The sequence below is a fragment of the Physcomitrium patens genome, chromosome 19, assembly GCF_059467195.1.
Source record: "Physcomitrium patens ecotype Gransden chromosome 19, ASM5946719v1, whole genome shotgun sequence".
Lineage (NCBI taxonomy): Eukaryota > Viridiplantae > Streptophyta > Bryopsida > Funariales > Funariaceae > Physcomitrium > Physcomitrium patens.
The window spans coordinates 3837266-3853484 of record NC_143428.1 but is presented as its reverse complement, the minus strand read 5'-3'; the positions used below and the strand labels follow the sequence as shown (position 1 = coordinate 3853484).

General features: G+C 30.5%; 1 protein-coding gene across 1 annotated transcript; it reads right to left on the bottom strand.

Annotated features, from left to right (window-relative positions):
* Positions 1–11318: 11318 nt before the first annotated feature.
* On the bottom strand, positions 11319–14289 carry LOC112272869 (adenylyltransferase and sulfurtransferase MOCS3-1). Its single transcript, XM_090244776.1, has 4 exons — positions 14241–14289; positions 13513–14010; positions 13047–13244; positions 11319–12694 (listed from the first exon to the last, which is right to left on the bottom strand). The coding sequence occupies exons 1-4, from the start codon at positions 14241–14243 to the stop codon at positions 11990–11992; spliced, it is 1404 nt and encodes a 467-aa protein (XP_090100902.1). The 5' UTR covers positions 14244–14289; the 3' UTR covers positions 11319–11989.
* Positions 14290–16219: the final 1930 nt, after the last annotated feature.

Sequence of the window (16219 nt, the reverse complement as noted above, 5' to 3'; positions counted from 1 at the left end):
CATGGGGTCTAGGGTGCGCCAAATGGAAAGGTACAATGGCTTGGAGTCTTTTGGCGACGTGTCTTTTCTACACTGCCCCCACATAGAAACAAAATTCCTGCAGTCAGCATGCTGCCACTGCATCTATTGGGTATTACAAACATGTCCCAGTTGTAACATTTCTACGCAAAAAGAAGGAGAAGAATAGGAAATATCTGGGAAAAGGAACAGAGAGTAGGCCAATCGTAGTGTCTGTGGTGCGACTTTTCCCCGTTAAAACGATGTAACTGTCAGCCACACGGGACACGGAGTCGACCCAGTTCAGCAGCGGAGCTGCAACAATTGGCAACAAGTGAGCGCAATTCTGGTTCTATCATGTGGGGCAGTGTGAAGCATTAGACGGGCATGGGGCCGAGGCTCTGTCACCGTGGGTTTTGGTGCCCTAAAACCATTTAGGGTTTCTGAATATCTAATAGTACCGTATTCTGGACACGTTTCTTGACCTCATCTGCTCTGATTTTGTGGGTTTTATGTGAATTTAAATAATACCTGTTTCATTTTGAAAAATATTTAAGGATTATTCCATATAATACTTTCCTACTTCAAATTTACTTATTGTGAATATGAGTGTATAATCTACTAAAATTCAAACAAATTAAAAAAAATCCCAATTTTTCTTACAGATAATAATACAGTTACTCATCATCATAATATAGTAACTGTTTTATGGTTTGACAAAAGTGTGAATGTAACTGACATTTACCAAGCACATTTCATTTTTTTGGTAAATGTTGTGAAATTTTAATGATGCATTACTGAAGTTGATTAATTGCTTCTGAATTTAGGTATCAATATTATGCCCTTTCAACTGTATCACATGTTCTGAATGTCTATAATTAAGCCGTCAATCAAAGATTTTCCTGAGTTTATAATGCATTCTCTGTTGTCTATAATTAGAATTAGTAGTAGAAGAATTGTTTTTATTGAGATACTCGATTTATAATAGAATTATTAAAGGAATTTTAAAACGAGGAAATAAAAATTTTAATTTTTTTATATTGGATGAAAATTGAGGAGAAATTTTGACTATTGTATGGGTGAATTTTATTACATGAATTTTTTTTATAGTTTGTTTTACTTCAATAGTAGCTTTTTTTGTTTGATTAATTTTGAAATTTATATTAAATAATCAATAAAGAAAAATTATGCTAAATTCTGTATGACAATTTGTATAGTTATTTTCAATAGCACTTCTCTTTATTTTTTATTGAATTATGATTTTTTTCTACACAATATTATGATAATTAAGCAAATTTTTTACAACTAAGTTTGTAACATCTTTAATTTAAATATGATAATTTTAATGATAATAGCTATTATTCATAAATAAATAAATAAATAAATAAATAAATCATATATACTATTTTGTATAAAATTTCACCTATAAAAAAAATTCCATCTAATCATCTTAATAAATATATTGCATAAATTTTCACTTTGTACAACAAATTTGATCATCTACTTCATAACTAAAACTTTTTATACTAAATTTCTAATAATTTCATGCAAATTTTAATTTAAAATTGGATGTAATTTTCTATACAATTTTATAAATAAAATTTTATATATATATATATAATTTTTGGATGTAAAACTCTTTCAAGTAGATATTTTTTAACTATTGAATAATATCACGAACATACATATTTATTTTGATAATTATCTAGCTAATAGGAATAGCTAAAAGTAAGTCAAAATAGATAAATTTGATAATATCTTGTCGAAAGCTTCTTAGAAGCTTCATAGATGTTGCTTTGCTTTTATACATGTCTATAGGTGATTGATAGGTTGAAAACTTGGCCAACAAGGAAGCCACGTATTGACATGTTGACTACTTGTAGTACAAGTTGGACATATGGCGCACACATAAGAAACTTGCTCTCTAAATTAAACATGTGTCCTGCAAGTTGGATGCGTATTAGAGGTCCTATAGCATGTTGCCATGTATTTCTTAGTTAAGTAGTATATATAGAGGGAAGAGTGATGCCTTCTTCACTCTTGTTAACTCCTTTCTTATTTTTAGTCTACTTTCAACAATCTTATGTTTTCTAGTCTTTGGCATAAGATATTCCAATTCTTTCTTGAATATACATACTTTCTTCTATTTTATCACTTTTCTTTTGACATAGATTCTATAAGTTTTTGTAGCTTTTTTTAGTTTATATCCTTGACAGATTGATAAGAGTACACATATAATATTAGAGATGTGTCCTTTCTTGATTAAGAGTAGATTACTCCTTTCTCTTGATAAGACATAAGCATATTAGAAGTTATAGATAACCTTCTTCTAAATTGATATTATTTCTAGAAATCTTTTTTTTTTCTTGATTCTTAAGTATTATATTCTTTGAAAATAGACAACTTTCTTTTTATTGTGTTAGCATGGCAGAACTTGCTGAAATGAAGAGTGCAATGACTCAAATGCAAGAGCAAATGAGAGAGTTAATTCTTGTAATGCATCAACTTAGTCTACCACCACAAGGAGCAACAAGATTATTATGCAATGAAGACATAGAAATGATTGGAGTTGCTTCAACATCTATACCAAGCCATTCTACTACTCCTACAACAGAACATCATTCAAGTTTCAAAGAACCAAAAATTAGATTGCTTGAGAAGTTTGATGGCACAAGATCTAAGTTTCAAAGATTCATTAATCACGTACAATTGGTGATTGAACTATAACCTCAAAGTTATCCAATTTAAGGATCACAAGTCAAGTTTGTTGGAACACTACTTTCAAGATATGTTTTATCATGATTTTCATCATTTCTTGAACAACATGATCTAATATTGAATAATTTGAAAGCATTCTTAACGGAGTTTTGATCTATGTATGGAGAACATGATACAATCCATGTTGCAACCAACAAGATTTGTATCTTGCAACAAGAAAATCAATCAGTGACATTATACGCTCTTCAATTTCGACAATTAGCAACAGTTTTCAAATAATATGATGCAGCACTCATCAGTCATTTTCTTTGTGGATTACAATATGAATTAAAGAAATTGATGCTCAATTTACGTGATCCTTAGACATTGAGTCAAGCAATTGACTTTGCTGTGAAATGTGATAATCATCTTTTTGAATTTTGATCTAAGAATCACATAAGAGAACCTCAACGTTATTATAATTCAATGACAACATCAATGACTTCTCAATCTAAACATTTGAAAGTAGAAGATATATAAATTGATGCCATACATTTTAAACTTCTTATTGAACAAGAAAAGATTCATCGTTGTCAAGAAGGACTATGTTTATATTATGCAGAAACTAAGCACATTCCTCAATATTGTCCAAAGAAACGATGCAACTACAAAATGAGAAGTATTCTTGTCGAAGATAAAAACATGTCGAAAAATGAATTTGTTTAGATACAATAGGAAACGTGTGGCTAGAATGTTATACAATTCTTAATGAAGGTCCTATTCTCTCCTCAGAATCCTCTCCTTGCTTTATAATAGATGTGCATTTAGGATCTAATAATCACAAAGCCTCTGCCTCAATAGATTTAAGAGCCTCAGCTTATTTTTTAGATGAAGAATTTGTTAAAAATTATATTATATAGTTAGTACAAAAAATTAAACCCATACATATAGAAATCATAAACAGTCGTCCATTACATTCAAGAGATATTATTCATGAAACACATCTTATAGATGTAGTAGTAAATGGTCATAATAGTCACATAATTTTTAATATAATTAGATCTTCCTCTAATCTAGTCATTTTAGATTTATCGTGGCTAAAAAAGTATAATCCTATATTAGATTGGATTTCTCATAAACTTGACTTTTCTTCGAACATCATTAAAAGTTTTTCTAATCCAATAGAAAGCCATGAATCTAGTATAGCCAAACTTGTACTTATAGGTACAAATGCTTTGTTTGTATGCTGCAAAAGATAGATTATCTTTTGTTATTTCACCCATTTTAAATGATCAAAAGATTTCAAGTAAAATTCCAAGTCAATATCAAGATTTTTAAGATGTTTTTTAAAAGAAGAATACAAATATTCTCTCGGAGCTTCATCCATATGATTGCTCAATCGATCTTAAAGAAAGAACTCAACCGCCATTTGGTCCAATCTATAGTTTACCACAAAATGAGTTGATTGAATTCAAGAAGTACATTGATGACAACTTAGCTAAGAATTTTATACTCCATTCAAAATCTCTTATAAGAGCTCCTATCTTATTTGTGAAGAAAAAAGATGAATCATTGTGAATGTATGTGAATTATCAAAGATTCAAATAGATCACCATGAATAATAGATATCCTAAGCCTTTGATATCTCGACTTCTTGAATAATTAAATCAAGCTAAGATCTATACAAAAATAGATCTATGAAGAGTGTGCAATTTGGTCTGCATTAAAGAAAGAGATGAATAGGAGACTCCATTTCAAACAAGGTATGGAAACTTTGAATATAATGTAATATCTTTTGGACTCACAAATCTACCACTTGCTTTTCAACATCTTATGAATGATGTTTTTTGTGAGTTTCTAAATGATTTTGTTGTCTATTAATTAGATGATATTTTAATCTATTCTAAGAATATGGAAAAACATGAAATTCATGTTTGTTGTGTATTATAAAAACTTAGAGATGCGTAATTATATGCCAAGATAGAAAAGTATTCTTTCCACACTACTCAATTTGATTTCTTGGGGTACATCATTTCAAACAATAGTCTAATGATGGATCCTAAAAACATTCATACAATTATGGATTGGAAGATTTCAAAAACAATAAGAGATGTACAATGTTTTTTAAAATTTACCAATTACTATCGAATCTTCATCAAGAATTTTTTTCAAGTTGCACTGTCACTTACACGCTTAACTTGAAAAGATAGAACGAGTGGAGTAAAGAAGCAAAAGCATTATTTGAAGCTTTGAAGAAAGCTTTTAATTTTGCACCAATCTTATATTACGTCAACTTCTCCAAAGCATTTTTTATGGAGACATATGCATCTAAATTTGCCTTGAGTGCACTCTTCTTACAAATAAGAGTAGATGATAAACTTCATCCAATATCTTTTCATTTAAGAAAATTTTCAACATCCTAGATTAATTATAAAATCCACAACAAAGAACTTTTTGCAATCATGGATTCTTTTCAAGAATAGAGTCATTATTTAGAAGGAGCTTCAAATTCAGTCACCGTATATTCGAATCACAAGAATCTCAAATATTTCATGTCAATACATATTTTAATTCATTGCCAAGCTTATTAGAGCATGTCTTTATCAAGATTTAAGTTTAATATTACTTATAGGCCAAGAAAACAACAAGGTTTGTTTGATGCCATTTTTGGACGTTCTTATCTTACACCAAAAGAAGGAGAAGCAACTTTTAACTAACAAAAGATAATTTTATTGAAGCTAGAACAATTTCAATTCCTAGCAATGAAATCAACATTGATTATTGATTTGAATTTTCTCAAGCAGATCCAAGCAAGTATGTCCTCAGACCTTCTTGTTCATGATATTGAAAATAATTCTTCTAAGTCTTAAGATACTTCCAAGTTTGAATTTAAGGAGGATCTACTCCATTTCAAATGACACTTATATATTCTAAAAGGAAAAGCACGATTACGTGCTCTTGAACCTCGTCACAATTTTCTTACAACAAGACATTTTTGGTATATAATAAGTCTTTGGAGCTTATATCTAGAGATTTTTGGTGGCATCAAATGTGAAAGACTCTCAAAGAATTTATACAAATATGTGATGTTTGTTCAAAATCAAAAACTCTTCATCATTGACCTTATGGATTCCTCCAACCATTACCTATATTAGAACATCCATGGTCTTTTGTCTTTGTGGATTTTATCACGGATCTTCTAATTTCAAATTTATATGATTCCATATTCGTGATTGTAGATTGTTTCACAAAGATGGCACATTTTGTACCACAAGTGAAGGGACAGCTAAACTCTTCCTCGACAACATCTATTGCTATCATGGATTACTAAAGGATATTATATCAAACAGAAGAATATAGTTTTTATCAAGATTTTAGAGAATTCTTTTCAAGATATTGAAAGTGGATATAAAACTATCTTTGGCTTTGTACTGTCATACAAATTGACAAATACAATAAGTAAAACAAGTTTTAGAGCAGTATATGAGGTGTACCATCAACTATCAACAAGATGATTGGACAATTCTTTTGCCATTGGCAAAGTTTGCTTACAATAATTTGGTACATTCTTCTAGTCAACAAACACCTTATTTTATCAATTATAGTTATCATCTTCAATTTGACACTTTTGATTTTTCAAAAGTTGATAATTTTATAGCAGAAGATGTGACAAATTGATTGTCTGAGATACATACAACAATAAAGGTACAATTAAAGGAAGCTCAAGAACGACAAAAAGTCAATGCAAATGTCTATTGTAAGGAACAACCTCAATTCTATGTGGAGGATAAGATATGGTTACTTCATCATAATATTAAAACTATTGGACCATGTGACAAATTGGATTATTGTAGGCTTAGACAATTTTTCATTTGTCAATAGATCAATCCGGTTGCTTATCGATTATACCTATCGAAGTCTATGAAAATCCATCATGTATTACATATGTCTTTACTTGAACCATACAAGACAATGGATATACAAAGAAGGAAACAAATTCCACTATCTCCTATAGAAGTAGACAATAATAAAGAATTTGAGGTGGAAGAAGTTTTAGATTCAAGGCGGTGCCAAAATAGGTTAGAATATTTGGTACATTGGCATAGATATGATATTAATAAATCCACATGGAAGCCATCTCAGAATCTAGAAAATGTATCAGCTAAAGTTAAAGCTTTTCATCAACAACATCTATCAAAACTAAGATGAATAGTCAAGAAATTTTTTACTGTAAAGTAAAGCAAGCCCAATAGAAATTTCATTCTATCTTGTATCATTGTTTCTTTGGATTTTTTAGTGCTTAGAAGATGGAGAACCAACAACCAACAGATTCAGCTCAAGAACTATCATTTGTTGAGCTACCAAATGAAACATTGCGACTATCACAATCTTCAAGATGGTAAAATCAAGATGAAGACCCTCAAGAACGACATGTTTTTCTTCAAATAGATGGTAAGATACAACACATTTGGTACCATGACTTTAAAAGGGACTCCTCGTATTTAATGATACTTTTGGAGGTAGAAACCACTATTGATGGTATTAGTAATATTTTATTTGAAGGAAGTTATAAAGGCCTCAATAATGATCAAATATCAAGGTGGTCCTTTCGCCCTAGTATGGGACATTATTGATGGTTGAAAGGATCTATCAACTACCTTCAAATGGAACAATGATTAGAGTACATGGCAAATATAATTTGGCGCATCTAATACTTCATCAATATGTAATCACTGCTTCTCGTGGAACTCATCCCTAGAATAGAGGATAATATTATGGACATACATATTTATTCCAATAATTATTTAAATAATAAGAATATAAAGAAGAAATTCAAAATAAATAAATATGATAATATCTTGTGAAAAGCTTCCTAGAAGCTTCATAGACAATGCTTTGCCTTTATATATGTCTATAGGTGATTGATAGGTTGAAAACTTGGCTAACAAAGAAGCCACGTGTTAACATGTTGACCACTTGTAGTACAAGTTAGACATATGGCGCATACTTAGGAAACTTGCCTAGCAAATTAGACATGTGTCTTGCAAGTTGGATGCGTATTAGAGGTCCTATAGTATGTCGCCACGTATTTCTTAGTTAAGTAGTATATATAGAGGCAAGAGTGAGGCCCTCTTCACTCTTATCAACTCCTTTCTTGCTTTTTAGTCTAGTTTCAAGAGTCTTATGTTTTCTAGTCTTTGACATAAGTCATTCTAGTTCTTTCTTGAATATACATACTTTCTTCTATTTTGTCACTTTCTTTTTGACACAAATTCCACGAATTTATGCATCTTCTTCTAGCTTGTGTCCTTCACAAATAAACATCAAATATTATCAAAAAAAAAAAAATTGTTATCTAAAATTTAACTATTTAGGCAAAAATCATATTTTTATAAGCAATATATAAAAATAAATAATAGATATCTAAAATACTTAAGTAAATAGTGGTAAAATTAAGTGAGTAGAAGTAGATAGAGTATGTAGATAGATAATTTCTTCCTTAATAAAATTTGAAAATTTCCTTAAATGTAGAATATACATATTTAAATTCCTACAGATTTGTCATTTGTTTCACAAATTTCTTACTTCTAGAATGTCAAGCTAAAAGCAAACTATAACTTGTGGCTTACACAGCAAGTCTAATGGTCCTTAAGAAGCTTCTACAAGACCTTCTTTGTAGCTAGTATATACATGACAAAATAAAAAAATAAATAAAAAAATAAAAATTACCATTTTTAGTATTGTCAATATTTTTTTAATATTCTAGGCTTGGTTCAAGTTTTTCCAGACTCTTTATATTTGATAATTTCCATTCTTATCTTATATATATATATATATATATATATATATAGATATATTTATTACTTTTTTTTAATACTACATAAATATATTGTCTTTGAAATTTTGTATAAATTTATATTCTTTAATAAAGTAGAGCTTAGAATTTTTTTTTTTTTTAAATATTAATCCAAATATATAATCAAATATTGATGTTTTTCTTCTTTTTATAATTTTATCAATTAAGAAGATTCAAAATGATGCTTCTAAGTACCATAAGTTAACATGATTATTAAAATTTTAGTTAGTTGTAGTTAGTTTTAGATTTTTTTTTGTATAGATTATATTACTAGAATTAAAAAATATAAGAATTAGCAATAAATAATAATAACATTATCTTAAGTGGATTTGAAAAATTCTATTTTATTATCTTAAAATTTTATTTTAAATAAGAAATTTATATCATGTTAGCAAAAGAAAGTTAGGTTATGTAGCAAATAGCTAATAATATTTTGATATTATTTAGATATAATATCAAAATATTAATACTATAATATTAATATCCAAATAAATTCCTTTTTGTAATGATCTGAAATGCATAGAAACACAACATTTGATTTAACATGTTTCAATAGCTTGTTTTATGAGGAATAAATTGCCTTAAGATCAATTCTAAACTTGGCCAACCAAACTATAAAAAGATTTAGAAATAATAATATATCTATATAAAAATATTAAAAAAGTATACTTCTTTTTTAAGTTTAAATTAATAGAAATTATTTAGTAAATATGGTTATGTTCTCTATACAAAACCACAACAAGTTTTTATAACTTTTAAACTTAGAATCGAAACTTTGATCTTAAAGTAATGTAGAATTTGAATGCAATTAAGAACATGGACAATATTAAAATGTTTACATGAATTACATCCAAAGGGATCTTGGATGAATTTCAAACACTCAAATCACACATTGTAGTTAATTTACAACAAGTTCTAGGCGAAGAGACAAATTAGAATTACTCATCCCAATGAAAATTTTGTTTAGTGCTAAGTATAGACATGAAGAGGGAACTTGAAGTTGTTGTAAGTAATTCAATCACAACAACAACTACTACAACAAAAAAATAAATAAATAAATAATAATCTATTCCAATTTATTATACATTAGTGGTTTTTCTTATTCATAGAATATTATATCAAGAAATGTATTGTACTAAGCATAATAAGTATGAAACATTTAAAAAACACATACATATATTATAACAAAGTGAAAACATACCACTTCTTTAGAAGTTAGTCTACATGGCAAAAAAAACTATATAACAAATTTAGATAAGTTTATCTTAATATAACATTGTCAAAATGAGACATCATCTAAAAAGAACATACACAATATAATGGATGCATATACTAATGTAAATAAAAGTAGGTAGAAATAGTTAGAGGTATATTGGATTGATAATATTTTCTTTTGATAGCATCTTAAATACTTTTTAGATATGGTTTGGACCTAAAAACACCATGAGGCATTAGATACATGTCTTGGCCACATATTGACTACTTTTCTCACCAATTATGTTATCTTTCAAAAGTTATTATGTGGCCTTTTTAGAAGCTAATATATATGAAGACAAAAAAAGACCAACTTTAGTCTTAACACATTTTTTTGTATTCTAGTCTTGATTCAAGACTCTCCAACTTCTTTGTACTTAGCAATAGCCATTTTAGTTCTTTTTCTATCTTATATCTTAAGTTTAAAGTTTCACATAAAGAGATTGGTTATAAAATCAAAAATTTATTCATCTAAAATGTTCAATAATAAACTACAAGTACTTAATAAGTTAAAATCAATATATATATATATATATATATATATATATATTGATGTCTTCTTTATAAAAAAATATATATTATAAATTTTTCTATTTAATTGTTTTAATAATATATATTAAAAGAATTAAATAGAAAAAATTATAATATATTTTTTTTAATAAAGAAGACATCAAATTTTTATTTTTAGATTGAACTAAGACAATCCCAATATAATACTAGCTTTTGGCATAAAACAAATTGTATTAAGGATCAATTTCAAAGGTTACCATAAAATTAGAGGATCCAACATGAAATTGTGAGGACAACATTACATTGTAAAAGTACACATCTTCCTGTAGAAGAGAAGATAAGAGAAAAAAAAAAAAAAAAAAAAAAAAGGGTTTTCCTAAGTTGTAGTATATGTCCTAAGATGTGAAACAACACATCACTACAGGGATTCACAGTGATGTGATGTGACCTTGTTAAATAGACAATTCACTAAGAAGAGACCTTACACAATTAACTTACAAGTAGTTGCTTCCAAAAGATTAGAAGTTCAAGAAGTTTATGCAAGTACATCCAACGGGATGGCACATGTTGGTGGTCACTATTCTTTAATGTGTTGAATTAAGCAACAAAGATCAAGTACAAGACACGGGTATCACAGGTTAGCTGGGGTCAACGAGTATTTCAACTTTGTGAGTAGAAGGTCCAGGTAAAGCTAAGTTGGAAGTGAAAAGCCATCACAACATCCGAGAGTGAGAATCAGCAACAGATTTGTAACTTGCAAAACAAGGATTAGCTATACAAATAGACCGCAAAGCAAGGAATTGAGTATACGTTTATGGTATAAAAAACTGGGTTATAATGGCAGCTAAACTCACGGCAATTCACAGTATCCAAGGGCAGAAATGTTACAATTAACTCAATGGAACTGAGCAGCTGTTGTAGAACTAGACACAGGTATACACTCAGTCGTAAAGGATTTTCCAGCAGCATTGATACCGGAGACTCCCATAATTCAGAAAAGGAGTTGAATAATGAACAGCTTTTGATGCAAAGCAAATTATATGTGTTACAAGAACTTGAACCTGTCATAGAACTGACGTAAAGTTGAAAAAGCCCAGTTTTCTGACTCTGAAACATGTAGACATGTTTCACAAACCAGGTTCTAGCGCTTACTGACACCTGCGTATAGCCGGAGGCCACACATTGCAAACCTTTTCTCCCACTCGAATGAAAGCCTAGATGAAGAAGAGACGAATCACCAGTATTATACTTACAGGGAATTCAAGTCCTAACAACGAACAGTTGTGGGTGAAACATATACTGGTTCGATGGCTGCGTTCACACATTGCCCAAAAATAAACCTGGAGGTTCAGCCGTAAGTTGCATCGATAGCGAACATCTGCTCCGGCACTTCTGTCACGATGCAGGGATGAATTCCTCATTACAAGTTGAAGTGCGATGACCGTAAAGTTCATCAAGAAATCCTTTGTTACATGGAATTCTGGTGCCGCGAAGTCCATTGTTTCGCACTAGTCCAGTTTGGCATCTTGACCTTACAGAGGATCAACCTGCATTCTACAACTTAGTTAACCTATCCCCCAATTTCCTCAATTGTTCCCAATACGTGGCATGCACCATGTGCAATAAACTACGGTTCTGACCGTCAAAAATGCAGCATCACAAAACTTGGTCTTGTCATAACGCTGGAAAAGTGGAATCCACGTCTTGGGCCCATGACAGCAAACCCCCTGTAATGTCATACACCAAATTGAAGCCAGCACTTCGAAGATCCTGAACAGCACGTTGAGAATCATTCCCCCTCCTACAAATCACGTACACTGACATATCCTCATCTCCCTCATGTTTATGCTTTTGTGCCGCAGCACGGATTGTGTCTAATTGCTGGGGAAGTTTAGCATAAGGAATGTTCAAGGAATCTGGAAGTGATGCTATGTCGTACTGATGTTTCTCCCTGACATCCACCAAAACATGCGACTTATGCCCTCTCACCAATTTATTATAATCTGTACAGGTGATTGACTGATCTTCTCCCACAACTTGTTCCCTTGGTGGTGTCCCATCAGACATTGGTGAAGCCGCAAATTTCTCGTAGTCAAAATTTGGAAGTGTTATGTGGGTAATCTGCGGAAGTTCTCCACAAGCCACACATTGTGTATTCTTTCCACGGAGTTTGACGGTGTGAATTCTACTTGATAATGCATCTAATATGAGCATCCTGGCTGAGAGCGGTTCTCCGACTTTTGTCAAAACCTTGATAACCTCCAAGGCCTGAAAAGTTCCTACAATTCCAGGAACAACTCCAAGCACACCAGCATCTGAACAACGTTGGCATGCTGCTTGAGGAGATGGGGTTGGAAACAAGCATCGATAGCACGGTCCCTGCAGTTGGATGAACTTCAATGCTTTGCAAAACTGAAACTGGAGGATAGAGAGGAATATGTACAGTTACGATTTTTAAAAAAAATTGTAAACGGATGAGAAAGAAAACAAATGAGAAAGGAAAAATAAAAATACCTAAAAAGTAAAAATAAAAATAAAATAAGGAGAAAACTGCAACATCGCAACTTAGATCATTTATAGATTCTAAGAGCCTTAACCGACATGAGGGATTTGTGTTCAAGTGAAAATCATGGACCACGACCGATAATGAAAAAGCTTATGAAACCATACGATTGGCATTACTCGTCCATATACACAAGCCTCAAGAATTGAAGATGTAAGTTTCACTAACCTTTAAGTAATTGTATACTGTCAGCTGCCCTTCCATACCCAAAGCAGCCCCAGAAACAAGAGGTTTATTCGCCACAACACATGCATCACTGACAAGGTATCTCGTTGCTACATTGTCTGATGCATCCACCACCACATCATACTGAGCCATGATGTCCAGCGCATTTCTCGCATCTAAACCAAATGGATATTCAACCACCTACAAAAAATAATCACAACATCAGTATCCATAACCCTACTTTAACCCTGAACCCTGAACCCTGAAAACCTGTACACGTGATTACCTAGTGATGGTGTTGCGCCACTAATTAATTTTCACTAATTGAAGGAAAGATGTAATGCTGCGAGTCGAAGACTGCAGCAAACCAGCATTTATTCTGAGCCAATTCGGGAGATTTTATTTGAAATCGCAAATTCTGGTAGCCACCTGTCGTGGAATAGAAGGCTTTCAAGTTCGTCAATCTTACCTTGACAGATGAATTGATAGCCAGACAAGTCCGAGAGGCCGATGAGACTTTTGTCTCCCCAACAGATGCTTCATTGTGAATCACCTGCCGGTGCAGATTGTGAAGCTCCACACGATCCGGGTCCATAATTCCAATGCACCCAACTCCGCAAGCAGCCAGGTAGAGCGCCACAGGAGAACCCAATCCCCCAGCTCCCACTATCAGAACCGAACCCTTGCAGAGATTCTCTTGCGCCTTAACTCCAAACGAAGGAAGGAGGAGTTGACGGCTATATCTTTGAATCTGAGCAGCTGTCAAGCTATGGCTCAAACCTGCAATCCAGGGAGGAGCAGGGCAAGCATTCTCTCCACCCTCTCGATTCATCCCGATCACAGCCCTTGGCAAATTACTCGAAGATGGAAGCAGCATATCTTCTACCAACAAATGCTGCTTCAGCTTCTCTTTCAGTCTCGCATTCTCAACACGAAGCGCTTCCAACTCCAGTGTAAAGTCCGCCATCTTGTGAAAAAATACAAAAAACATATGCTAAACGAAAAGACAAAAACAATCGTTGCTACACCAGAACATGGCCTCCGTCCAACACAGCAATCCAGGTATCACTAATCGATCAAGTCGAGGGAAGAAAATTCGCCACAAATTCACAAAAATGTTAATTGGGTTTTCACAAGCAGCTGAATAAGAAGACGATTACAGAAGAAAAGAAATAAATTGAACCCAAAATTTCTCACCATTCCCTGCAGCGTTTGAAGTTTCCGAGTGCCTCGAGCTTCCCTTTCGCCCTTTGGACCTCAGAGGAATCACGGTCTTGGGAAGACCATAACGCGGTCACGGGTCATTTACCTCCCACAACCGTGGAACTAGTGGTGACCGGTTCCACCTTAGTGTCTGTCCACTTGGCTAATTGACCACCTAAAGTAAATCAGTGTTATAGTTATCAGTGTTTGAATGGTAATTATACTTATTGAATTACATTCTAACTTTTAAATTTTAAATTTTTTAGAATAATATTTGCTAAGGTGACATGTCTGTGTAAATGTTTAATATTTAAATTACTTGTATGTGTACGTATACACAAATGGATTTTAAATGTTGAATCTTTAACCTCATTTAGTTCTTTCAACAAAGAAAAAAAAAACAAAAAAAAACAAAAAAAACAAGAGAATTTTAAATTTGAGTATTTGATTAGAAATTAATCTAGTATTTGATGATTTGAAATCTCTTTAAAATGCATTGTAAAACATTTCAACAGATATATTAGTCTTTTTTATGCTGATTTTTTTACTTTCTATGTAATATGATGAGTAGTGAAAACATAAATAAAAAACTTGAAAATAATATTTTAAATGAAAATTTAAAGATATATTTAGATTTATTTTACTTTTATTTATATATATATATATATATATATATATATATACTCTAATTTAAAAAATTAAATTTCTTTTCAAAAAAACATTAATAAGAATTTTTATAATAAATTTTTTTTTAGACTTTGCATAAAATTTCATGTCTTAAAATCTTTAAAAAAATTATCAAATATAGAGCTAAACTTTTTTTTATATGTGTTTTTAAATATATAAAGATATATGATTATGTTAATAAAAATGCTTAATAAAAAATTTATATAATTACTTACCAATGATTTATAGATTATTTAATGAGATTTATATTAAAAAATACAAATATTATCTTATAAATAATCTTTTTTATCTTATAGATCTCATATATGAATATATATATATATATATATATATATATATATACAAAAAATTTATTAATATAAATTAATAATATTATCTTAAAATATATATATATATATATATATCTATATATATATATATGAAAATATTAAAATGACATGCCTATTTACTAGATCAACCCATCTTGTCATAACCATCATTAGAAAAATGAATCATCTCCAAAAACATCATCACAATCATGGCCCTCATTCCCACCTTCCTTATTCTCAATCCTTGTTTCCTCCATTCCTAACCTTCTTCATCTCAACCTCTCTACTCACATTCTCTTGTTCTCAATTCTCATCCCAACCTCTCTCGTTCCTCCTTGTTTTCCACAATAGGTGGATAAATTTAGTAAATGAGTGGGTCATTTTAATATTTTTGTGTATATATGTATATATTCAAAAATTTATATTCATAAAATTAATTAAAATTTTGATTTTATAATTTAAAAAATTAAATAAAATATAAGTAATATATTTGATGTATTTCAAAACCACATAACATACATATGTGTTTAATTTTTCTGAATCTATTCAGATACCTATTATTTATGATAAATAAATAATAGGTATCTGAATAGATTCAGAAAAATTAAACACAAATCTATTTTTAAAAATAAATCTATATATAGTCCTAAAAATATATAAATTTCTTGAACTATGTCTAATCAGCTTAGTATTTTTTATTTTTATTATAATTGTTGTGATTTTATTAACTCTTTTATTTATATTCTAATGATTTTTTAATTATTCTTTTGTGCTTTTAATTGAAAAATATTTGGTTTGTAGGTGCCACTATGCTTCTTCTTCTTCTTCTTTATTAATCTATTTTTGCAATAAAATAAGTAGTTAATCTTTGATTGCTATATTGTCCATTATATATAATTTTAACTAATTAAGTGTTAATTTTTTTGTTGTTTCTGTAGATACTATGAAAACATCATATTGAAGTTGAGTTATTTGAAG

Bases quoted from the DNA above. Each gene is read 5' to 3' on its own strand.
- LOC112272869 (XM_090244776.1), bottom strand. The intron at 13,245-13,512 runs GTAAGATTGACG...TATTTTTTGTAG, and splicing joins CTATCAATTCATCTGTCAAG to GTGGTTGAATATCCATTTGG. The intron at 12,695-13,046 runs GTTAGTGAAACT...ATCCAACTGCAG, and splicing joins CAGTATACAATTACTTAAAG to GGACCGTGCTATCGATGCTT.